At 36.7% G+C, this 25,472-nt stretch overlaps 2 protein-coding genes and 1 pseudogene across 5 annotated transcripts in view; 2 read left to right on the forward strand and 1 right to left on the reverse strand.

Moving 5' to 3' along the window:
- Rsf1 (remodeling and spacing factor 1) overlaps window positions 1-9,470 on the forward strand; it is a 137,865-nt gene extending 128,395 nt beyond the window's left edge. The window contains exon 17 of the mRNA XM_048787878.1: window positions 1,686-9,470. Within this exon, the coding sequence (XP_048643835.1) occupies window positions 1,686-2,254 (569 nt within the window). The 3' untranslated portion in view covers window positions 2,255-9,470. The remainder of the gene's footprint in view (window positions 1-1,685) is intronic.
- Window positions 9,471-14,238: 4,768 nt separating this feature from the next.
- The window catches only part of Clns1a (chloride nucleotide-sensitive channel 1A), a 37,117-nt gene continuing 25,883 nt past the window's right edge, over window positions 14,239-25,472 (forward strand). For 2 of the 4 annotated variants that reach the window (XM_048788003.1, XM_015477375.2), the window contains exons 1-2: window positions 14,239-14,459; window positions 24,323-24,459. In XM_048788003.1, the coding sequence (XP_048643960.1) occupies window positions 14,320-14,459; window positions 24,323-24,459 (277 nt within the window). In that variant the 5' untranslated portion in view covers window positions 14,239-14,319. The remainder of the gene's footprint in view (window positions 14,460-24,322; window positions 24,460-25,472) is intronic. The other 2 variants (XM_048788002.1, XM_015477374.2) reach the window with 1 other exon arrangement.
- On the reverse strand, window positions 20,928-21,996 carry LOC107135481 (annotated as a pseudogene).

The following is a 25,472-nucleotide window of genomic DNA, read 5'->3' on the forward strand; positions in this document are numbered from 1 at the left end:
TAAGTAAATGACACTAAGATGCTAATTTTTAAGAATTCCATTGTAATGATTAAATTCTTCATCAAAACTAGTATAGTTAGAGAAATCAGATGAAGATTCTGTCATCCTTACCACCTGTGAAGAAGCTTGGAGAATGTTGCCTTAGATCTCTGGCACAGTGGCCTCACCAGCCCTGATCCCCCAAAACAACTTGCCTATCCAGGCACTGGCTCTGTGGACACCCATGACACAGGCAGGCCTAAGCTAACCCTGTCCACAGTTGAGCAGATCTGACCATATGGGCACAAGTTGCCAAAGAGAGTGCAAGAGGCAGGAGGAAGCTTTGCCAAATACTGGGAATGTCCTATTTCTTGATCTGTGGTGAATTTACAAATGTGTAAAATGCTACCAAGTCATAAAACATTTATATATTTGAAAAAAAAAAAAACTAGTATAGTTGCAGAAAACTGTGATATGCTTTGTAATTTATTCTGCCCATTATTCATGTACTTCATTCTAAAATATCTTCCTATGTCCCAAACACCAGAATAGTTTCAAACCAAAGTACGTACAATACTAGTCCCATGTGGTTATTGAGCACTTGAAATGTGGCTAGTGTGACCTTGGACCTGAATTTTTGCTTAATTTTAATTAATTTAAATTTAATGTAACTACTTGGGATTATTTTCTACCATGTTGGTTAGCATGGAGTACTCCACACTGTACAGACTGGCTTTTATTTGAGATGAGAAGCAATTGGAGGATTCCAAGCAAAGGAATAATATGTTCTGGCTTAGGTTTTAATTTACTATGGTAGCTTTGTAATGAAAAATTGAAGAAGCAAGGGCAAAAATTAGGAAACCAGTTAGGAGATTAGTGAAACAGTGCAAGTGAAATATGATGATGGGTAGGACTAAGACAATAGCAGTAAAGGGGTGAAAAGTTATAAAGTTATGACTATGTTTTGAAAGTAGATCCAAAGAATTTACCAATGGGAGGATAAGAGAGAGAAAGAGATTAAGCATGACTAAGCAATTTAAAGAACAGAATTACCAAAAACTATAATGAGACCACAGAACAAGAAGTTTAAGAACTCAAATTTTGTGCACATCAGGTTTGAGATGCTTTGTTTAGATATCCAAGGATAGATGTTGGAGGCATTTGATACATGAGTCTGGAATTTAGTGACTGCCTAAAACAAGTAAGAGTTATCAACATATAAATGGTATATGCAAAGCCATGAAAATAGATGAGATTACTTATGATATAATTATAGGCAAAGAAGAGATTTAGAGATTACCAAGGGCACTTAATAATATGAGAGCTGACATAGTATTGCAGATATAGAGTTGGGGGCCCAATTTTAATCTTTCCTTATCAGTATGTTTATATGATCCCCTAATTTTAGGACTAGTAGAAAGGGGTTTCCTAGTTTGTTGTCATCTTATCTTCATAGGATAGGTTAGATTCAAGGATTATTAGATTTCTTCCCCAGGAAATCTGTTCTTTCCTAAAAATTTGTACATAAAGTTCATTATGAATCTCATTGGGCATTGTTATAGGACTGAGAGAAAAATCAGGCCATTGGTTGAAGAGAAATATTTATATATTAGCAAGTCTGAAATCAGGACACGGGGAGGAAAGAAGTACTTAAATCTGTTTATGGTTAAACTATGCCAATAGCTTGAATGTGCTATTTATTCTAGAGAGCTATATGTCCAAGAACTCGGAAGATGATGAGCTAGCTAAAGAATCAAAGCGGTCAGTTCGAAAGCGTGGCCGAAGCACAGATGAGTATTCAGAAGCAGATGAGGAGGAGGAAGAGGAAGGCAAACCATCCCGCAAACGACTACATCGGATTGAGACAGACGAGGAGAGCTGTGACAACACTCATGGAGATTCAGATCAGCGTGCCCATGACGGTCAGCCCAGGGTCCTGCCCTCAGAGCAGGAGAGCACCAAGAAGCCCTACCGGATAGAAAGCGATGAGGAAGAGGACTTTGAAAATGTAGGCAAAGTGGGGAGCCCATTGGACTATAGTTTAGTGGACTTACCTTCCACCAATGGACAGAGTCCTGGCAAAGCCATTGAGAACTTGATTGGCAAGCCAGCTGAGAAACCTCAGACCCCCAAGGACAGCAGCACAGCCAGTGCAAGCCTAGCCCCCAATGGGACGAGTGGTGGGCAAGAGGCAGGGGCACCAGAGGAGGAAGAAGATGAGCTTTTGAGAGTGACTGACCTTGTTGATTATGTCTGTAACAGTGAACAGTTATAAGACTTTTTTTTTTTTTTTCCATTTTTGTGCTAATTTATTCCACGGTAGCTCTCACACCAGCGGGCCAGTTATTAAAAGCTGTTTAATTTTTCCTAGAAAACTCCACTACAGATTGACTTTTTAGAAGAAAAAAATTTCATCATACCCTGAAGTTTTTCTGTGAAGTGACCAGATTTGAACTTTGAAGATAAATAATTGCTGTAAATTTCTTTTTATTTTCTTTTTCCAAGTTCATGGTCCTTGGTAATTTCATTCATGGAAAAAAATCTTATTATAATAACAACAAAGATTTGTATATTTTTGCCTTTATATTTCCTGAGCTCTCCTAACTTTGTGAAAAGAGTGGATAAGAATGCATTCCAAATCTATAAGGGCCCAAAACAGAATTTAGGGGTGGGAGAAAGCACTTGTGCTTTAGCTTTTCATATTAAATATATATTATATTTAAACATACATGGCATAGATGATGATTAACATACCTTTTAAAAGTTCAACTCTGTACTGTTGCAGTTTGAGAAATATAGATAATGTCATACATGAATCATTTAGTAATAGCCTTCGTAAAATCAACTTGTTTACTATTGGAGTTACCACACTTTAAATAAAGAAGAGACCATGAAAGTACCATCATTTAAAAAAAAAATAATAAATAACCCTAACTTTCTGTTAAAGCGGAGTTTCTTGTTTAAAAAAGAAAACTCATCTGAAAAGCATTTGCACAGTAAAATGTATAATGAAGCTTTGACAACCAGATTGTGCTAGCAACAGATTTTTTAAAAAATAGCTTTATCCATTGGTAACAAGGTGGCCTCTGTCTCGAGGAGATTTAGTAAAATAAATGTGGTCTTTCCTAAGACCCAGCTGGACTATAAACTTTGCCAATAATATAACTCCTGCCCTCTGGCCACTTGATGTTTTAAATATCTGAAACATCATTTTGAAAAAAATATATCTATATGTAACACATGTGAAGAGATGCTAAGCTGACAATGGTATTTTAGCACATCTGAAGAGTGGGAAAGGATTTTCAGGTGAATTTTAACTGGTCTATTCTTGCCCTTAGTATCTACTTCAAATTGAAGTCTACAAACAAAGCAGTTCCTTTGGGAGGTTTTTGAGTTTTGGTGTGTGTATATGTGTGAGTGTGTGTGTGTATGTGCATCCACCTGTGTGTGTGTTGGATTTCCTATCTGCCTGGATATATTAGCAGGTTTGAATGTAGTTTTGGCCTTTGGCCATTAGACTTCTATTAAAATTCATTAATAGGCACACAGCCAACATAGAGTTGATTGAGAACCGCCGATATACCGAATAGGCATGATATCCATTTTAAACATCTCAATACTTTCTAAAGAAAGACAAGCCCTTTGTTTCAAGAAAAGGCAGTGTTTAACTAAATAACATAATTGACACTAAAATATGAATTTTATCTTAGTCTCTGTTACAGCTGTAAATTTTCAGGCAGAGCCCTAACATTGTACAGAATGTAGCATTTGTGATTAAACTTTGCTATCACATTCTGAAACCTTCAATCAGTACTTCTGTGAGTACTTTTGCCCTGGGATTTGGGTTTTTCTGTTCCAGTGTTGTGTCTGTTGCCGGCAATGGACACATCATATCTGCTGCTGGCCCACAGAACTTCAGTTTTCTTTCCAAGTTATGCACTATATGTGCTAGTCAGTGTATAGTAAAGCACTTCTTTTTTTTTTTTTTTTTTTTTTTAATTACTAAAAGCTGGCATAGACTTGCATTACAAATACCTCTCTAGAAACTTTGACTTCTACTTTTCCTCCCACAACAGGTGTTACCCTTAAATCTTTTGGCCTTGAAAGTTTATAGCTGTTGCTTTTCAGTTGAGTTTTTGTTTCACCTTAGTTCTGTAGTAGCTGCCCATTAATATTTTTGCCTTGATTCTAGTAATGTATATGTAACCGTATAAAAAATAAAATAATGAAAGCAGCCTAAAAATAGGATGCAACAATAGCATGTGGTTCCAAGTAAATTGTGATTTTATTTTGATACACTTGTTCCACTGGAAGGGAGGGAAGGGCTTGCATTCCCAGGCAGTGAAGCAGGGCTAGAATGGAGCCACACTCACTTGCAAAACCTTCTTTCTAGCTAGGTTTGCTTTATTTATTTGAAAGTTAGCTAACAAGTTTAATCTTTTTAACTTTCTAAAACAGGCAGGCAGGAAGATTCCTACTAGTGGTGCAAGGTAAGTGGTTTGACATATATATAGGTGGCCTTTTCTGCCACTCAGTCACCTACTGTTTTAGTCCTGCAGCCAGGTAAAGCCACTAAGATATAGAAACTCTCCCTTGTGCCCTATCTCTACCTCTGGACACAACAGCTCCTCCTTCTACCTATTAGTTCTATTCCTCAGTTACGCACAGCTGATCAGTAGTATTAATGGGTAGATAATTTTACAGGATGTCTATTGTGAAATAAGGAGTTTTTTTTACCCTTGCATTATATAAAGCCCAAGATAATTTTTATACTAAAGACTGAGTATTCCACTTAGCAAATGTCCCACTGACATAGGTTATGAAACCACTTGTGCTGCCTGATATTTATCAAACTTGAATAACTGTGTGTCAACTTGATACTGAGTGTCTCCCTTCTAATCTTATATTTTGATTAATTATAGTTCATTTACCAAGAATATAATCCAGGCAGCTAATAAACACAAATTATTACTCTGCAGACTGATTATAGATGATTAAATTTTGAACAGTTCTGCTGCTTGGCTTTGGGTTTTTGTTTTTTTGTTTTTTTAGTACTGAGGATTAAACCCAGGGCCTCACTCATGGTAGACATTTGTGCTTCCACCACTAAGCTGTAACTTCCCAGCCTTGCTTCATGTTTAGATTCAGCTCCTCAGAAATACTTACAATAAAGATATTCTGAAGAAGTTTCTTAAAAATTCTAGGAAAAAGTGTTTTGTAAAAAACACAATATAGTCATTTGTAACTGGAGAAAATAAAGGAAAGCAGTAATTTTTATAGTATAGACTATCTTGGATCATTCTTAAAGTGCCATCCATGGATTAGATTCACAATAGCTGCTGTATCACAAGCCCTTTAATAATTTAAGCCCCCAACTTTTTTGAAATACAACTTGGGCTCCTATTATCAAACTGGTCTATGGCAAATGTATTAAGACTAGTTTCGAATTCAGAAGGTTTACTACAATTTCTGCAAATTTTCATAGTGTAGAAGCTTTGAGTTGAATATTGTATGAAGAGGACAGAGTCTGGTTTTGGCAACATTTATGCTGATAAAATAGTGTTTGGTATAAAAACAATGTCCATTGTTGGCACATTACTGGAAAATGATGGCAGATATTTTAAAGAGAATACAAGATAAGGCTGGATTTCCTTGATACCCATTTTCATTGAGAACAAATTCAAGTTATTGGTAATCTCCTTTTTAAAAAAGTGATCTGCCACAAAACCAAAAAGTTGAAATGGTAATGAAGTTGTTGAAAAAAACATTTTTTAAACACATTAATTTTAAAGACTATTACACATATCCAGATTTCACTGTTTGGAGGATAGCCCATTTTATCATATACATTTTTTGGGGGGGGGGTACCAGGAATTGAACTCAAGAGGCACTCGAACACTGAGCCACATTCCCAGGCTATTTTGTATTTTATTTAGAGACAGGATCTCACTGAATTGCTTAGTGCTTTGCTTTTGCTGAGGCTGGCTTTGAACTCTTGATCCTCCTGTCTCAGGCTCCCAAGCCGCTGGGATTACAGGCATGTGCCACGGTGCCCTGCCCATTCTGTAATATACATTAAGAAAAATGTGGACATTTACTTGTTTAAATTGAGAGTCAAAATGATAAGAATTGTATGTTATTTTTAAGTGGGGCTGATGGAATTTCCTTTGTCACAAAGAATGCCTGGATAGCTTCTATTTGTGGTCATAAGGGATGCTGACCATTCACCTCTGTGGTAGAACTATTTTGTTCTACCATATAAATGTAAAGAATCTAATGAATCTCTAAGTTCAGTGCTCAGAAAAAACTGTGAACTCCATTCTTTACAACACAGTGGAGCAAGACCATAATTCAAGATGTTGTTTTACAGGTTTAGAAAACAGTATTCAGACCCAGATATTTTTTCAAATGGAATGTGTATGTATACATCACATACACACATGTTCTATATACACACAAACACTTTGGGTAAGTATTAATGTATCCATCATTGACTTACAAAGAGAAATAAGGCAAATAATGGCATTGCAACTGATATCAAATTATGAACATCATTTAATTACAGATAGTCTAGAGAAAAATAGTTTCTCTTATTGGTTTGACAGTCTCAAAATATATTCCTGGGTCCCCAAGAAGCAGAGAATGCCAACACTGCATATCTGCTGTAACCTACCTAGTCCTCATCTGCTTAGTATAATCCATTATGAAACTCTTTGGAAAAAATCCATTCCTATTCTCAGTGTGTACGTGTAAACCTACCTTGGAAGTGGCAAGCTAACTGCTGAATTTTTTTTTCTTTTTTAGTTGTTTCTATACCAATTCTATAAAAGATAAAGTCTTTCGTTATCAATGTATTTAAAATGGGTTGTTTTGTGTTCACTTAAATGATTTGTTTTCAAAATATTTCACTTCAACTTAAAATTATTTAACATTTTAAGTGCCAAGAATTGCTAAGTAACTGTGTAACATATTGAAGATAGAGTCATTTCCAAGTAAGTCATAAGCCAAAATGTAGAAGGCTTCATATATAGCTACTTTAGATTGTAAACCCAACATTTATTTCATACATCCAAACCCTCTCAGAAGTTGATTAAAATAGGATCCCCTAAAAGAGTGAACTTTTTTCCTCATCTTGGTCATGTAAGCTCTTGGGTTTTTTTGTTTGTTTGTTTATTTTATTTCATATTTATACCACTTTGCTCTGGGAAATACTGTAAACCCAATTCTGGCACAGTATAGTGGTTTCAATTATTGAAAATGTTATTTTTATTATAATAACTTTTAAGATGAGTCTATCCTTTACATAAGTTATATGAGAGAGGGTACAACAAATTATTAAATGAGTAAGAATTTATTAAACACCTTAGACATTTGGAATGAAACATTTTTAAAAAGAACTACATTTGTATTTTTTGCCAAACTGGTACAAGCTAGAGAAAATGCTAAGGACTGAATAACTTGCCTTCTTTTTGCCACTGGATGATGTAAGTTAAGAATGGAATTGTTAATCCTGACTTTTTATTTTCTTGACTTTCATCAGCTTCTAAAGGAATCTAATTTAAGTGTTTTGGAGTTTTGTTTGATCTGTATTTATTGAGTTCTGGTCAGATACCAGGAACCTGCATGTCATGTTTATGGACAACCAGAACACAGTCATTGGGGAACTTAATGGATCAAGACCTTCTGAATCGTTTAACTTATTTTGTATGTTGCAAAAAACAAACACACAAAAAAGTTTATTTTGCTTGAGAGTCACATTTTTTTATAACTGTACAGCTTTTAAGGGATGGGAGGTGGGAAAATACCCTAAAATAGGATGTAGATTTTTAAAATTGTGTTTATGCTAGAACATCTACAGGTGCATTATGTAATTAAACCTCAAATTGTTTAAAAATTTGTGCCATGGTCTTTTTCATTCTACTGCCCATTAGCAGAGTTGATGCATGTCAATACTGCTATTATGGACAAACCTTGAAATTAAATTAAAACCACTGTCTCCAAAGCTTTAAGATCGTTGCATGAAAATTATACCCATACATACATGTAGACACATACATATACACAAAGATCTAGTTAATATTAGTGTAAATGAATTTTCAGGATCAGAACAGGTATAAACAGCCCAAATTTGGCAGTTAACAGCATATTGTTTCAGTGCATGATTTCTGTGATGCCTACTAGGGTATTCTCAATGTCGGTCTGGTGTTTTGTTCTTTTATCAAAAGTAGCTTCTTGATCATTGTATCTGAATAATAGCTTGCCCAAAACTGCCATGAGGTTTTATGTACACTTTGAAAGGGGGATATTTTGCTCTCAGATGGGGGTGGAGGGGTAAGGCTTGATTTCTTTTCTCTGTAAAGAAGGAAAAACTAGAATTGCTCAATTTGGTATTCAATAGACTTAATTTCACAGAAATATTTGCTGAATCATGGCAGGAGGGGAAATTAAGATTCAAATTTCAATTCTCTCCTTTTTTTGGTAAGTATTTTTGAAATCTTGTAGAACTGCTGCTTTTAGCACAGTCTTTTTACATGGCACATTTTACCATGTTTTACTGACACCTTTTTAAAATGCCAGTACTTTCTGCCATATAATTTTACCATTATAATTACTCATCTTTGTAGCACAACTGCATTCTTGTAAAGAATTAAAATAATCTAAATGTGTCCTAATTTTTAAGCTACCTTCATCTATTGTTAGCTAATGTGGGAAGTCAGTTTCTTTGCTATCCTTATCCATTCAGAACACTGGGGACCATGAATTTCCATGTGAGGAATACAATTCCAGATAAGAAAATGTCTATTTTAGAATTTCACTTTGATTTTAAAGTAGGAAGTGGGATTCAGGAAGTGTTTGGTCAGAACGCCTCTTGGATTTTCAGACATGCTTAAATATGAAATGCTTTATTTTCCTATGCATAAAAACTTATTTCTGGAATAGGTTCTCAGAATATTTTGTTTCTAGATGAGAGCTAAAGCAGAAGCTCCAAGATTAGCATAAATCTAACTCTTGAGGTAATTAGAACCGTGATGTTAGTCAAATAGAAGATGAAGTGCTTTGTCACATAATAATGTACTGCATGTGTGAGGGAGGGGGGAAGAGATCTGAAAACTGGAAACGTGATTCTGATAACACAAAGTAAATTCTGTGCATAAAAAGTATGGGAATCCTGATAGCTTAATGCTTCAGAAGTTAACTGCAGTGTATGAACACCTAGTGTGTTAGAATTGCAGTGCATAGTTGTTCAAATACAATATTCCTTGTGACAACCAAAATGTTGTGGCTGATGCCAATATTTTTGTTAATGAAATGTTCATGTCTCACTACAGTCTGATCAGAACTCTTAGTGTTATAAGCCAGGCCTAAAGCCATTTTATAGCTACTGGCCTAATTGTGTAATTTTTTTCTTTCATAATGTTTTATTATTATAATACTTCTGTCATTTCTTTCACTTAATATATGTCAATTGTCATAATAAAAAATTTAAATAATTTGATGTACTTAGCATGGTGTGTTTACAAACAGTCTATTTTGTGGCATGTGGAAAGCTAAGAATTTTCTGTAATAGCTTCATGAAGGTTAAAATATTTTTGTCAGCCAGTAATAGATTATTCTTTCATTATCTAGAAAGTAAATTTACAAGTTCATCAGTTTCCCCAAAATAATTTTTGACTATTTTTCATCCAGGTAAATACAGATACAAGAAAACTACTGGTTTCTATCTTGGCCTCTGGTGAACTGATACATTAAAGAGGCCATGGACTTGTTCTGCCTTAGGAGCAAGGAACTAAACTAGAGCACAGCAGCTGGGCAAACATTTTCAGTTCATTTGTGGGGCAGGAGGTAATTTAGTTCTTTTATTAAACAACTTTGGGAGTAAATTTGTGGGAACGGGATGTTTTAAGTATAGGCTGACTCGCCTGCTATTTGGCAGGAATATTATAGATTGATACATTCAAAAAAGAATCAGACCAGATGACTTTAATGGGCCTTCCAACCTTGAGATTGATTCTCATCTGTAAATTTTGATCTGATAGTTTTCTCTTACTTTTGGAATACAAAATTCAAATTGAGGTGGTTTGTAGGGAAGTGGTGCACACCTGTAATCCCAGCACCTCAGGAGGCTGAGGCAGGAGGGTTGTGAGTTCAAAACCAGCCTCAGCAAAAGCGAAGCACAAAGCAACTCAGTGAGACCCTGTCTCTAAATAAAATACAAAATAGGGCTGGGGATGTGGCCCTATTGGTATAGTGGTATAGTGTCCCTAGTTCAATCCCCAGTACCTCACCTCAAAAAAACTAAAGTCATTTGTTTACCAACAAACTAGCAGATGTCATCACTATTTCCAATTTTGATTGAAAATATTGATCGATGATTTAAGTAAAAAGCTTTTGAATCAGAATTTCACTTAATGGAGTGAAAGCTGATATACACTGACAAAGAGTATGGCCAGTTGTAATGCTTCTCAATGATTTACGTGAAATTTTCACTTAAAAAAATGTCAAGCAGAGGTAACATCATGTTGGAAGCCAAAGGTGACAGTGCCATGGCACCCTCAAGAGAGTTCAAAGCAGGCTGGGTTGTGGCTCAGTGGTAGAGCGCTTGTCTAGCGCCTGCAGGGCACTGGGTTGCATCGTCAGCACCACATAAAAATAAATAAATAAAATAAAGGTATCGTGTCCAACAACAATAACAAAATAAAAGAGTTCAAAGGAGTCTTTTGAGCTGAGAATGGGGCCTAGAACATAGCTGCCACCCCACAGCTCTTAGATTCTGAGAACAAATAATAAATAAGAGTTCTTTTAAAAACTAAGAATTGGTGATCATTTAGTAGAGGTGGAATTATAATAAATAATGAGACTATTTTAATGAAATGTTGGCACCCTTCTGATGAGATGAATGTTTTTGTCATTTTGATTCTTCAATGACTACATGAACTCTTTTCAGGTCATATAGGTCTAAATGAAAATCAAAGAGAAAGGACACTCTTAAAAGGATGTGAGCTGGTACATGAAACATTAGTTTAGCACACACAGTCACATCCCAAAGGAAAAGTTAACTAGGAATCTACTAGTTCATAGTATAGGCCACCTATCACTTCCTTATTATGTCTCTTGCCTGTTTCAGAGCCACTGTACCCATGTATGAAGCACCCATCATACCTAGCCAGTCTCTAAGGAGGAGACACTTTTTGTAGCAACCCCTTTGTCTGCTTCCTTGATCTGATAGCTTTCCTCTTGCCTCCTTTGAGTCTTTCACTTCTCAATTATCTCTGTCTTCGATCTCCATCCTTTTACATTCACCCTCTTTATAGAAAGCTCTCCCCATCAAGGAAAAAAAAGTTTGATACCATCATTGGTTCAATCTCTCTCCAAATTATTTCTAGCTTGACTTCCAGTCTTTAAAACTGACAGACTAGAAATATTAAACTATTTGGAAAGTCTCATTGAAATGTCACAAATTCCTAAGAGAAACTCCAGGAAACCAGTAGGCTTCTGGCCAATAATATCTGAACTCTATCATTAGGAACAATTGTTACAGAAAGCTGAAACTTACAATGTGGGGGGAGGGTGGCTATTCCTCCCTTCCTCTGGCAATTATTTCATGTTTTTCTGTTGAATGTCTATTTTGTTGCTTGTTGACATCTTTACTTACAAACAGGATACCAGTAATTGCACTATGATCTCACACACTATAGATAGCTTATATTTTTCCATTTGGAGCCAAAAACTTGAAGAACTTGATTAACAATGACAGAATCTCACTAGAACTTGTGTCAAAGTTCTAATAATAATTTTGATCTAATAAGAATGGATTTATTGGATACATTTTTTTTTTTTTTTTTAGTACCAGGGAATAAACTCAGGGACACTTGACCACTAAGCCACATCCTCTGTCTCAGCCTTCCAAGCCGCTGGGATTATAGGCATCCACCACCGCACCCAGCTGCACACATAACTCTTACTACTAAAAGTCTGAAATCTTTATGGGTTAGGGATATAGCTCGGTTGGTAGTGTGTTTACCTTGCATGCACAAGGCCCTGGGTTCGATCCCCAGCACCACAAAAAAGAAAAAAAAAAAAACAGTAAAATCAATCTCTGTCAACTAGTTCAAGAGGTGGTAGTTTACACTGAAAATGCTGGACTTGGAATAAAAAGGCAGGAGTCTAATTACTAGTATTGGGAACTAGTATTATTTTAAAATATTTTTAGTTGCCAATGAACCTTTATTTATTTGTATGTAGTGCTGAGAATATTGCATGCTAAGCAAGAGCTCTACCACTGAGCCACAACCCCAGCCCCATGGATATTCTTCAGCAAATCACTTGAATCTTCTGATCTTCAGTTTTATATGTAAAGTGTGCATAATTATAGCTACCCTGCCTACCCCACAGAATTACTATAAAGTTCAAAGGAACTAATGGGTGAGAAAAGCCTTCATTTAAAAAGCAAAACTCTGCATAAATATAAGAATAATGTGTTAACTGCCTACTGCTTAAGTTATTCACAGGAATTTACATAAAAGGCAGAAAGTACAAATTCGCCTCTTCCAATTCTTGGTGATATGCTTCAGTTTGCTTTTAAATGTATTTTCATAAAAGCCTCCTCTGAACCTGGCACTGTAATGGGTGCAGGAAGGGCTCTTTCTCCTGGCTTGGGATGTAGCTCAGTGGTAGAGCACTAGCCTAGCATGCTCATAGCCCTAGGATTGATCTCTGGAAAAAAAACAGAAAGCTCCTTGTCATAGCTAAGATCCCTTTCTTAAGTTTTTATCAGTTATAACCTTGGTTAAAATAGGCATTTTATCCAAGTGATGCACTTGGGCAGTGACTTATTTTAAATGACACTGTGAAAACTAGGTCAAATTAGTATGAAAATATTATACTTGTTTCAGCCAATTTTTTCCTGTATTATATAGGGAATTCCATTTCTGAGCATAGCATTGGTTATTCAATCAAATAGCCAGTCACAAATAAATGTCCTATGTGCAACCTCAATCTGGTCACTTCTCAAGTTAGATTTACAAGCTATTTTCAAAACCTCTTTCTCCTCCTGAAGTCACCTTGGGGAACTGAGTCAGCATCCACTCATACTCTTAAACTGGAAATTTAGAAATAAGACGTAACGTTTCTCTCTTCTTCATGCAACCTGATCTTCACCTTCACAACCATCTTCCCCACGATCTATCTCCAAATTCTAAGGGACTCCTTTAGATAGCTGTGGAATTCTTACTGCCAGTGTTGCCTATAGTAGGGCAAAGAAAGACTCCTCTCTTTCTGTGTAGTGTGCCCCGCCCCGAGTCTTGCTACCAACAAACTAATCCAGTTTAAAAAATCTACATTCCGCGAAACTCTTGGGAAGATACAAATAAAACTACCCTACACGTCCGGTCCTCCAGGCCCAACAGTCTTACTGCATAGGTATCATCATCCTAATTTGATAAGCAAGAAAAGTGGAACCTACAGGACCAGGTCCCTCACGACACACTTTTGCTCTTGAATTTAATCCCTTATGTCTCATCTGTAAAACTGGGTCGATAATAGAAAATTTCTTCATATATTTGTCATACAGAATTAAGAATAATGCAAGTAACGTGCCTAGCAGTGTGTGGCATACAACACTCCGTTACTTCAGCCACTATTACAACTATTTTTCGCTGCTCTCTTTACTTTTCTGTTAGGATCTAACGAAAAAGCAAATCAAGAGTTCCAGATCTGAGGGATTCTTTCCCCTTCAGCGCCCCATCTCCTTACTGCCTAGCTCTAAGCCACGCGTTAATTACCTCTTTGTGCTGGTGCCCGCCTGACAGGTGGGAATAGGTAGCTCCTGCGCTAGGGCGATGTCAGGACCTAGACTGATGTCTGTTGCGTGGCTGTGTAAAACTGACATGTGAACAGGTTTGGTGAGGCGGGAGCAGATGAGAAGAACCCAGCTAGATTTCTGACCTCTAGATGATTGTGGTCTCTATTTCCTGTGCATCCTCAGGAGGTGACTTCAGGTCTCAGGCCCGTTTCCGCTTTTGTAGAAAAAGGCATAATAATATTCCTTGTACTTCGTCTCACAGGGCTGCTGTGACGACCTTGAAGTAGGATGTGCTAGAGAAAGTTCAATTTTCCAAGTCTAGGACCTTAGAAAGGGAGAGAGGGGGAGTAGTGTCACGTGACAAATCCGGGCGTCAAAGAACTGCGAGCGCTTTGCCTAGAGCGTCTCATCTCTATGGTCGAGGGCGCTCAAATTCCGGTGCAGGCTAAGTTGTTCTTCTGGGTTGCTTGCCACCGCTTCCGGGGCGTGTTGCAGCGAGCGGGTATTGCTGTGTCTTAGCTTTCTGAGAACCTGTTTCGATGCTCCCGGGTACAATGAGCTTCCTAAAGAGTTTCCCGCCGCCGGGACAGGATGAGGGGCTTCGGCAACAGCAGCCAGATACAGAGGCTGTGCTGAACGGAAAGGGCCTCGGTATCGGCACTCTTTACATCGCGGAGAGGTAGGGTCCCTTTTCACCAGCGATGGCCTCTGGCGCAGGCAGTGCAGAGGAGCGAGGCGATATGCGACCTCGGGGCTGCCGGGAGCAGAGCGCGTGCTGTGCGTCCTCAGGAAGACTCTATTATTCCACGGTGCCCTCCCCTGGATGGAGCCTTTCTTTCTCCATTCTCCAGATGGAATTTCCCACGGTTTGTGCTTTTCTACCCGCCTGTCTACTGGAGACCTGGAGCGTGCGTTGTCATTAGTTCATGATCACGGTTAAGGTTTTGAGTTTTCGAATTCTGAGTTAGACTTTCAGTTTGCTTGTCTTTGTGAAAGAACTTGTGAGAAGGATGTTGCCCTGCATAAGATATGTAAACTCAGAGCAAATTGTAGGGGATTTTGAAAGTTTGGTTAAGGAGTATAGATTTTCTTCTCTAGATGTGGATGGGAAGAGGAACATCCTCAACCCCACGCACGCTGGGATTAGATCCAGAGGCACCTGACTTACTTTTGGGGGTCCTGGAAGGAATTTCTTTTATTTGGACACCTGTAGCACCTTGGAATTTCACAGACAGACGTGTCTTAAGTATTGCTTTTGAAGTCCATGTTGACTTGACGTGTAACCCCCTTCACCTGTAGCACCTTGGAATTTCACAGACGTGTCTTTGCTTTTGAAGTCCATGTTGACTAGACGTGTAACCCCCTTCTTCCAAACTGACAGTGACACATGAATCGTCCTTCGCAGACTCTTGATTTCCCCTTTTGCTTCCTTCTATAGCCAGAGAATTCTCCGCTTTTTTTATATTTATTTTTTAGTTATATTTGGACACAATACCTTTATTTTTTTTTTAATGTGGTGCCGAGAATCGAACCCAGGGTCTTGTGCGTGCGATAAAAGTACTCTACCGCTGAGCCACAAGCGCAGCCCCAAATTCTCGGCTTTTAAAAGCTCATGTGATTATTTTGGGCCACCCAGATAACAGGATAATCTCCCTATATTATTGTCAATTGATTAGTAAATTTAATTGCATTCCCAAAGTCCTTTCTGCCATTTAAAATATATTTACAGTCATGACACTAGGAAATGAATGTCTTGGAAGCCAAAATTCTGCCTACTAGATTCTGGGCATAAAAATTGTAAAGAACCTTGATTCAGAGGGAAATTTAGATGCTGGGCAAAGTTTAGGTTTTTAGCTAGTCACTGAGGAAGTATAGCTAGAAACAAAAGCAAATTTGGGATGAAGGGCAGGTCATGAGTTTGGTCTGGACATGTATGGAATAAAATAAGTGTGTCTCTCTTAGGGGAGTGGTATTAAAGATTTGGAAGTCGTTACAGTAAATATTAACATATACTCATGGGAGTTGAATAACTCAAGAAGAGAACACTATAGGAGTTGGGGTTGTGGCTCAGTGCAGCTTGCCTCCAATGTGTGAGGCACTGGGTTTGATCCTCAGCATCACATAAAAGTAAATAAATAAATAATAAAGGTATTGTGTCCATCTACAATTAAAAAAATATTTAAAAAAAAGAGAAGAGAACACTATAGATAGAACCTTGTGGATACAACTACATGAAGAGGTGAGTCATGGAAGAAGAATAAAGGCAGTCAGATAAAATCAAAAAAGCGTCTGTTGGGTATTGACAAGAAGATCTTTAATCTTGGGGGCAACAGTTTCTTTTAAATAAGTAAAAGCTAGAGCACAGATATATTTCTAACCCTTGTACAATCTTTTTTCTTCATTGCATCTCCATACATTGGTTCTTCTTTCTAGAATTTCTTTTTTGGGAATATCTGGTACCTGATTTTGTATTTTGAAAAGTTTCAGACTTAAAGAAAAGCTGCGAATGTTATTAACACTTCTTATAAAAATCCATTACTGAGGCTGGGGCTCAGTGGTAGAGCCTTTGCCTTGCATGTATGAGGCACTGGGTTCAATCCTCAGTACCACATAAAAATAAATACATAAAGATACTGTGTTCATCTACAGCTAAAAAAAAAATATTTTAAAAAAAGATTCATTACTTGTTAACATTTTGCCATATATCCTTTTTTTCTTGAGCTGTTGGAGAATTACAGGCATGTTTTTCACCTCATCTGTAAATACATTAACATACTTCTGAAGAACAAGGACAATCACAACCCAGTTGTCACACTCTGGAAGTATTAAATCCTTTTAAGATTTTATCTATTTTTTTTTAAGTTTTGATTTTTAATCAACTTTTCACTAACAAATTTCTCATTTCTTTAAGAAAACATTTTTTTGTAATACGTGTGTAAAAATTGTATATATAATGTACAAGTTATGTATGTATAAAATATAATTTTTTGAGGTTTCTTTTTTTCATATTTTTAGTTGTGTGTTGTAGCTGTACATAATTGTGGGATTTGTTGATATATATTTATGCATTCATACAACATAGCAATATAATTTGGTCAGTATTACCCATTATTTTCCCCTTCCCTTTCCTCCTCCCTCCCCTGGTCTCTTTCCTTTACTGATCTCCCTTCAATTTTCATGATCTTCACCACCACCACCTTTCTTTGTCCTCTCTAGCTTCCACATATGAGAGAAAACACATGACCCTTGACTTTGAGTTTGGCTTATTTCACTTAACCTAATGTTTTCAAAATTCCATCCATTTTCCTGCAAATTACATAATTTCATCTTCTTTGTGGTTGAATAAAACTCCATTGTGTATATATACACATTTTGTTTTTCCATAAATAATTATAATTAAACCAACACTTGGATATCTGTATATATCTCTTCACTCACTGTTAGCCCCACCTCCTTGTTTATCCCCCTTTTTTGTTCTTTCCCACCTAACATTCCAAGGTTTTAACATACTGGAGAGTCTTCCTGAAGAATGTGACAAATGATAATTAACAGCCAGGTGAATGGGGAAATGTTCTAATTAGAATAAATAAGATAGCTAGATGCAAGGTTGAAAACCATTATTCTGTGTACCAGGATATGTATGTGTGTATTTCACATAGACACACACAGCATATACGTGTATACCCAGTCCAGCAGTTCTTCAATAAACCTGGAGCAGGAGAGAGCCATATGCATGAGCATGGTTTATTATTATAACCCTTAGACTTTGTGGAAACTACTTTAGGATTTCAGTCAAAGAGGAATAGTGTCACATTTGACTTTTAGTAAATAGCTTCTAAAGTATGTATTCAAAGAAGTAAATTTCGCAGCCTTATTTTCAGAGTTCAGTTTTATAAGAAGTCGACTTTTTATCCAAATAACAAAGGTATAGAGACATGGATAATTCAAAATAGGCCACTTAAAACAGGTAAGATAGATAATTAAGTAACAAATAAATAACTTAAACTTAGAAAAAAATTCCTTTTTGCATCTCATTCAGAATTAATTTTAAACCAAATAATTATGCCAACCCAAGTTCAAGACCTCTCTTAATCCCCTGTCCTGTTTTTTTTTTTTTTAACCCCATGCCAGGAATAAAGGACACTGACCATGCTTGTGCAAAAGCATGAATTTAGCAAAAACATTTCTGAAATGCCAGCTACTTAGGAGACTGAGGCAGGATTACTAGTTTGAGGCCAGCATGGTCAGCTTATTGAGAACCCTGTTTTACAGCTTAAAAAAAGTACTAGGGATCTAGCTAAGTAGTTGAGTCCTTGCCTAGCATGGGCGAGGCCCTAAGTTCCCTTCCAAGCACTAAAAAAAAAAAAAGAAAAAATTATCTCTACATGTTTACTGGCTAATTCTTTTTTTTTTTTGACTCGTTTTTTTAGAACTGGGTGTAGTCAATTGTGTATTTTGGCTTGGGAGGACTTTTCTTCTAAAATACGTGAAAAGTAACTAAAAAATATGAACTTAATGATCAGGTAAATATAACTTTTAAGTGCAATTTGTCCCTGTCCTAGGGTGCTAAATCCATTTCTATATATTACTGTGAGAGTTCCATTGGAAATGCTGTGCTAAGGCAGTAGTCTTGACAGCAGTGAGCAACTACACAGCACTTATTATGGTTTTTAAATTGAAGTCTGTAATTTGATAGGCACTGATTCTATGTTTAGATTTCAAACATAAAATGTTTTGTGACTTTGAATGTTTGAAATTATTTTGGACATTTAGGTGTAGAATGTTCCTTTCTAAATTATGATCATACCAGAATACTGTTGAGGTAAGAAAAGGGCAGTTTGTTTTAAGATAAGATGGTTTTAGTAGAGCGATTCTCTGGTCCATGAACACTCTTCTATCTCTACATTAAGAAGAAAGAAACAAACAGAAAAGGCGCATACATCGCACAATCTAATTACATGATAAAACCTGTTTCTTTGAACTGTTGGGGATGAGTCATTCTGGAAAATTATTTCTAGAGTTCTTTTTTTTAATATTTATTTTTTTAGGTGTATTTGGACACAAGGCCTTTCTCTCTCTCTCTCTCTCTCTCTCTCTCTCTCTCTCTCTCTGTTTTTCTTTGTCTTTCTTTATTTTTATGTGGTGCTGAGGATCCAACCCAGGGCCTCACATGTGCTGGGCGAGCGCTGTACCTGAGCTACAACCCCAGCCCCAATTTCTAGGGTTTATCACTTCATGCTCTCTACAGTTTTAAGCCACCCAGATTTTCCTTTTCTTTCTTTCTTTTTTTTTTTTTTTTTGCCCTTCACAACTGTATTATAACTTTATTTAACAACTCAGTAAAAGCCACAATTGATGGATTTTAACATGATATGTGGAGAACAAAGTCAAGGGATATAAAGTGCCCCCAAAATCATTCTGTTCAATACCGGTGCCTTCAGTATTACCAAACTTCTGTGAAAGAAGCCTTATAATAAAGAAAGACTAAAATCAACATGAAACTGATTTAAAAAAAAAAAAAAGCTCATTTAGCAATTCTGACAATCTAGAAAAGAAGGTCTGACTATAATACTGGATAACATAGACATCATGTTTTAAGTAGAAAACACAAGAACCAAAAGTAATTATCACTGAAAATATTGCATAACTTCAGCTGTTTCCTCCAAATTTGCTTTATATAATCGGATGGATATAAATTAACGAACAAAATTTAAGCAAGATACATTAACAATTTAACAGAACCCGATAATCTGATTTCTTCCAATTTTTCTCAAATTCATTTGAGTGTTTCCATCATGGTGTTCTTAAGGAAATCAACATGGCTACTACAGTTGGATGTCAAACTAAGTACTTATGATATACTAAATTCTTCTATAATACAATTATGAAGAATCTTTAAGGAACTTATGTTTTGTAAGTAGAAAAGTGTTAGAGTCAAACATTCAACTCAACAAAAATAAGAAACATTTCTGATTCCTCTGTTAGGTGTAGACTGCTTCTCCTTTTGCTAATGAATGTTGTTTAGCTGTAATATCACTGAGCTGAACAGATAAATCACCTGGAGTACATAAGGAAAAATAAACACATGCTAAATGGATATACATTAATACTACATCTTTACTAGACCATCTCTACCTCTAACACTTCAGAAGCTTAGAGATTTAGAGTATTACATTAACTGCAAGAAAAATTAAAGGAGAAATTCCTTTTTTAAGACCACAACTATGAAGTCATGTGGTTATAAAATTCTGCATTTATGTGCAAAACATGAATCACATTTACCTTTATTCTCCCTACTTAGTCTTGTCAATCACCTAGCAGGACTTAACAGATAACCTCTCAAAGAAACAGAGACTGAGATGTGTTTATATAACTTCAGTAACCTCATCACTACAGTAATGAGAGATGCAGAATCCTTTTGCTATGGTTCAAGACAACAGGGAAGGAGAGATCACAAGAAAGAGAAATCAGGGCTGGGGGTGTGGCTCAAGCGGTAGCTCGCTGGCCTGGCATGCGTGCGGCCCAGGTTCGATCCTCAGCACCACATACAAACAACGATGTTGTGCCTGCCGAAAAAACTAAAAAATAAATATTAAAAAAATTCTCTCTCTCTCTCTCTCTCTCTCTCTCTCTCTCTCTCTCTCTCAAAAGAAAAGAAAGAGAAATCAAAATTATTACAACTGAGAAACTACTTCTCATTAAGTTTTACCATGGTGCCACCTTCATTTTTACATAAGCATAGTGGCATAATTCAAGCTCAATAAATCGGAAATCTTAATATTTAAAATTTACCTTGACTTTCATTTATCACCATATTAACAACCAAAAGAATTAGATAAAATACATAGGAAAGGGTAATGTTAAACCCACCTTGCTGAGTTGATTTATTGACACATTAACTCATTTTTATATAGAAAAGGGATAGTATATCTCAGTTTGCTTACAAGCTAGGAGATCACTTAAAATTTTGCATTTCCTAACTGCAAACAGAATATAGCACTTACAACAGGTTATAAATAAACTGGTTTTCAAGCATAGAGTCAGTCCCAATGATAATATACTATTTAAAAAGACCTAAGGCAATGAATTCCATTTCCAGTGGGAAAAAAGAACTGTGCAAACAAGCTTAAAACTATTTTTGTGTGTGTGTGCCAGTGTTATAAAATGTAGCTTTTAATAAAACCTTGACCCAAATGCCATTAACTTCAGAAAAGAATTTGGTGGAGAGAAGAAAGTTATTTCATTTAGGAAAAATAACCACTATCTTTTTTCCTAATCTTCAACACACACACAATTTAAACATATACAGTTGCTTTAATACTTTACATAATTCCTATGTACTGGAGCAATAACAAGGTCTAAATACAATTATATTCTTAAACACTGGGTCAAGGCTTTACATAAAAATATCATCCTACTTCCCCCCGCTAAGTTTCTAAAATATCATATACTTTCCTCAACATCTGCAGCCATCCAGGAATTTTTAGGAATCTTTTTGTGCATGATCTTAATTCGTAATCCTGGCTCTTTGCGCTCAGTGACTAAAGTTAAAAACCACCAAAAATGATGGTTCACTTGAAGTCAGAGAGACCCTGGCTCAATTAGTCTCATAGGATGAGAGCAGTGCTGCATCAACTGGCTCCATGCAGGAGGGGCACATGAAGGATCTCATCAATCAGTCATCTATACAGTCCAGATGATGTGCATGCACAGCAGAAATCAAATTGGGTTCCCATAAACAAAGTCCCATCATACAGATCCCACACTCCCGGATCTTTTCTTCTGATCCGTCTCTTCCAGGGTCAAACTCCTTCAGGCAGATGCTGTGTAAGGCCTATTCTTTAAGCTATCCTAATTTGTTCCTCTTCAGTCAGCTGAGTTGCTAGCCGAGTCTGGCTAGGTATTTGATGATAAACTGGAACTAGAACTTGTTCCTGATATGGCGGTGGCGGCTCCTGATCCTGCTCCTTCCCCTTGCCAAAGCTAGCATGGTCGGACCAGGACTTGTGAAGCAGGGAGATGTCATCCGAGGTGGGGGATTTGAGACAGTTCCCCATCTTCCAGGGCTGGGGTGTGTGATCTTTGCGCCGTTCTGGCGGTCTTCTCCTGGCTTTCTTTTTTTTGTACCAGGGATTGAACCCAGGGGCACTCAACCACTGAACCATATCCCTAGTCATTTTTTGTATTTTATTTAGAGACAGGGTCTTCCTAGTTGCTTGGGGCCTTGCTAAGTTGCTGAGGTTGGTTTTGAACTCATGATTCTCCTGCCTCAACCTCCTGAGCCATTGGGATTATAGGCATGTGCCACTGCACTCAGCAATGGCTTTCAATTTTTTAAAAAGCTACCATTAGTTGGGAGGCTGAGCAGGAAGATCACAAGTTCAAGGCCAGCCTCAGCAAGTGAGTGAGGCCCTAAGCAACTTAATGAAACTGTCTCAAGATACAAAATTAAAAGGGCTGGAAATGTAGCTCAGTGCTAAAGCACTTCAGGGTTCAATCCCTAGTACCAAGACAGAAAAAAAAAAAAAAGACACAGTTATATTGCCTTCAGTATATTTATGGAATTAAACAGTTAATTACCATAGTCTTTAATACACTGCCTTTGTTTTTTCTTTGTGGGGGTGGAGATGTTGCACACGCTAGGTATGCTGTAGCAAACCATGCTAAATATGTGTTCTATCACTGAACTACAGCCCCAGCCCTTTTTAATTTTTTTTTTGTTTTGGGACAGGATATCACTAAATTGTCCAGGTTGACTTCAAATTTGCAGTCCTTCTGCCTTAGTCTCCCAAGTAGCTGGGATTATAGAGGTGCTTCTCCATGCTCAGACCTGCCTTTGCTTTTAATAATGCTTTTGATAACTGAGGATCATGTGTTATATACTTGTTATGTTGTTCTAGAAGGACTTGAGTGTAGAATTCAACCTCCTCTTCACACTGAATGTGAACAGTTCAGACTGCCACACTGTCCTTGTTTCTGCCCAAGGGAGTCCTGGATTCTCCTATTATACTTTTGTTTTTGATTGGGTAGATATTAGATACCTCAGCTTATTAAAAGTGTATAGAAAAATTTGGGGCTGGGGTTATGGCTCAGTGATAGAGTGCTCGCTTCACACGTGCGAGATCCTGGGTTCTATCCTCACCACCACATAAAAATAAATAAGTGAAATAAAGGTATTGTGTCCAACTATAACTAAAATATTTTTTAAAAAAGAAAATAGAGGGGCTGGGATTGTGGCTCAGCGGTAGAGCGCTCACCTAGCACGGGCGGGACCTGGGTTCGATCCTCAGCACCACATAAAAATAAAGGCATTATGTTGTATCCATCTACACCTAAAAAATAAATATTTTTTTAAAAAAGAAAGAAAATAGACTGATATAGGAATATTGTTGAATTAACTTCTTTATTTATGTATTTGTTTATTATTTATTTAGTGGTAAGGATGAACCCACGGCCTCATACATGCTAAGCATCTTCTCTACTGCTGAGCTATATCTCCAACCCCCTTAAGTTCTTTCCAAAATTCTCTTTGTTGAGGTAATTCACATAGTTTACTGACTTGGCAGTTATCACCACAATCAATTTTAGAATATTTCTAAGATATTCCATCAAGGTTCCTTAGCAGTCATTCTCTATTTCCTACTAGCCCTAGATATCTACCATACTACATGAACTTGTATTACAAAAACAATTTTTGTGCTTTCTTTGGGATTTTTTTGCTAATTTCTGCTAAGTGATATATTCCATATGGGTAGTTATTACCAAAAAATTAAGCAATACCTATTCAAAATTCAGTGTACTGATTTTGGTGATATGTGTCTTTTGTCATATCAATAAAATATTTGCATGTGACCACTTTTGAGGGAAAACTAGACCTAGTTTATTTATAGCTTTTTCCTTAAGCTGGGAATAAAGTGAAAATCTTCATAGAGTGTATCTCTTGTGATTGTGATTATAGCCATTTTAAATGTGTATCATTTAGTGTAAAAAAATTAATGGGGAAATTGGTGATTTCCAAATACTCATTGCATGCTTACATGCTGAGCACTATGCTAATGTTTTCAAAGAATGTTACAGGAATGTGACAAGTCAGGTTCTGCTGTCAAGTAGCAGGTTATATGTAAGATTCATTTCTACAGAGTAAAGCCCTAATTGTATGTTACTGAGCATAAGTGGGGAGATTATTATAGACTGTGGTAATTGAAAGGAGAGCTCATGGAATTGCTGGGGACTTAACTAGATAAGGAAGATTGGCAAAAGGAAATAGGGTACCAGAAGACAATCCAAATAAGAATAAATCACTTTTAAAAAATTGCATTTCAAATCTATTTTAATTAATAGCTGGTAGAAAATAAGGTATAACAGATTTGGTCTTAAAGACAATTCAGTTCCTGCTGAATTTTCTTATTTTAGGAATGTTTCTAAAAACTTAATTTGGATTTATTCACATGCATGAAAGTATCTAGGCTGAACCTTTATAAACTTTGGAATATTGTTAGGATTCAGTTTCTAAAAATAATCTATTTAAAACATGTTTTTCAGCCGCCTGTCTTGGTTAGATGGTTCTGGATTAGGATTCTCACTGGAATACCCCACCATTAGTTTACATGCGGTGTCCAGGGACCTAAATGCTTATCCTCGAGAGCATTTGTATGTTATGGTGAATGCCAAATTTGGAGGTATGTATGGTGTAATTTAATCTAGTGCTTCCTTTGGTGGTAAAGTGTATTTCAAAAGCAGTCTTTATTGATTGAGATGGAATCTCATTATGTTGCCTGGATTTGTCCCTAACTCTTAGGCTCTGGGCTCAAGCCATCCTTCTTGCCTCAGGCTCTCAAGTAGCTGGGACTATAGGCACAGGCTACCATGCCCATCTTGAAAGCAACTTTTTTTTTTTTTTGGTGCTAGGGAGTGAATCCAGGGCCTTGTGCATGTGAAGCAAGCACTCTACCAACTGAGCTATATCCCCAGCCTGAAAGCAATGTTTGATAAAAATGTAATTTAGACATGAATTTCTGATAATAATGGACATTTATTTTGTGTATCTGCCTTTTATTTTTTATTTTACTTATTATTTGTTTGCACTTAGAAGTTTTTGTTATTTTGGATATGTAGTTCTACTTTTTTCTCTTGAGTTTAATTCTTTATTATCTTTGTCTTTGTAAAGGCACCCTTTAAAGACTTGTATTATATATTTTGTGTTTCTAAGAATTTAGAATAAAAGTGTTTTTGATTTGTTACAATAGTTCTCAGCAGGTGGATAGGGAGGATTTTCATGCCTCTCACCTCAGCCCTCCATTTCGCCACATTTGGAAATGACATTTTTGATTATCAAGGGGCAGGAATCCTTAGATGCCAAGGATCCTGCTAAATATCCTACAGTGCACAAGGCAGCCCCTCACAACAGGAATTATCCAGTCTAAATGTCAGTAGTGCCAAGGTTGAGAAGTCTGGTTTACAAAATTTCCAAGATTGGATGATAGACATAATTAAAAAGATTGAAAGTATAGTGAAATAAGGCATGGTAGCATGTAATCCCATCGACTCTGGGGGCTGAGGTGGGAGGACTGCAAGTTGGAAGTCAGCCTCAGCAACTTAGCAAGGACTTAAGCAACTTCTGAGACTTTGTCTCAAAATAAAAAATAAAAAGGGCTGCAGGTGTAGCTCAGCTGTAAAGAGCCTCTTGGGCTAA

This window comes from Marmota marmota, unplaced genomic scaffold (genome assembly GCF_001458135.2).
Source record: "Marmota marmota marmota unplaced genomic scaffold, marMar, whole genome shotgun sequence".
Lineage (NCBI taxonomy): Eukaryota > Metazoa > Chordata > Mammalia > Rodentia > Sciuridae > Marmota > Marmota marmota.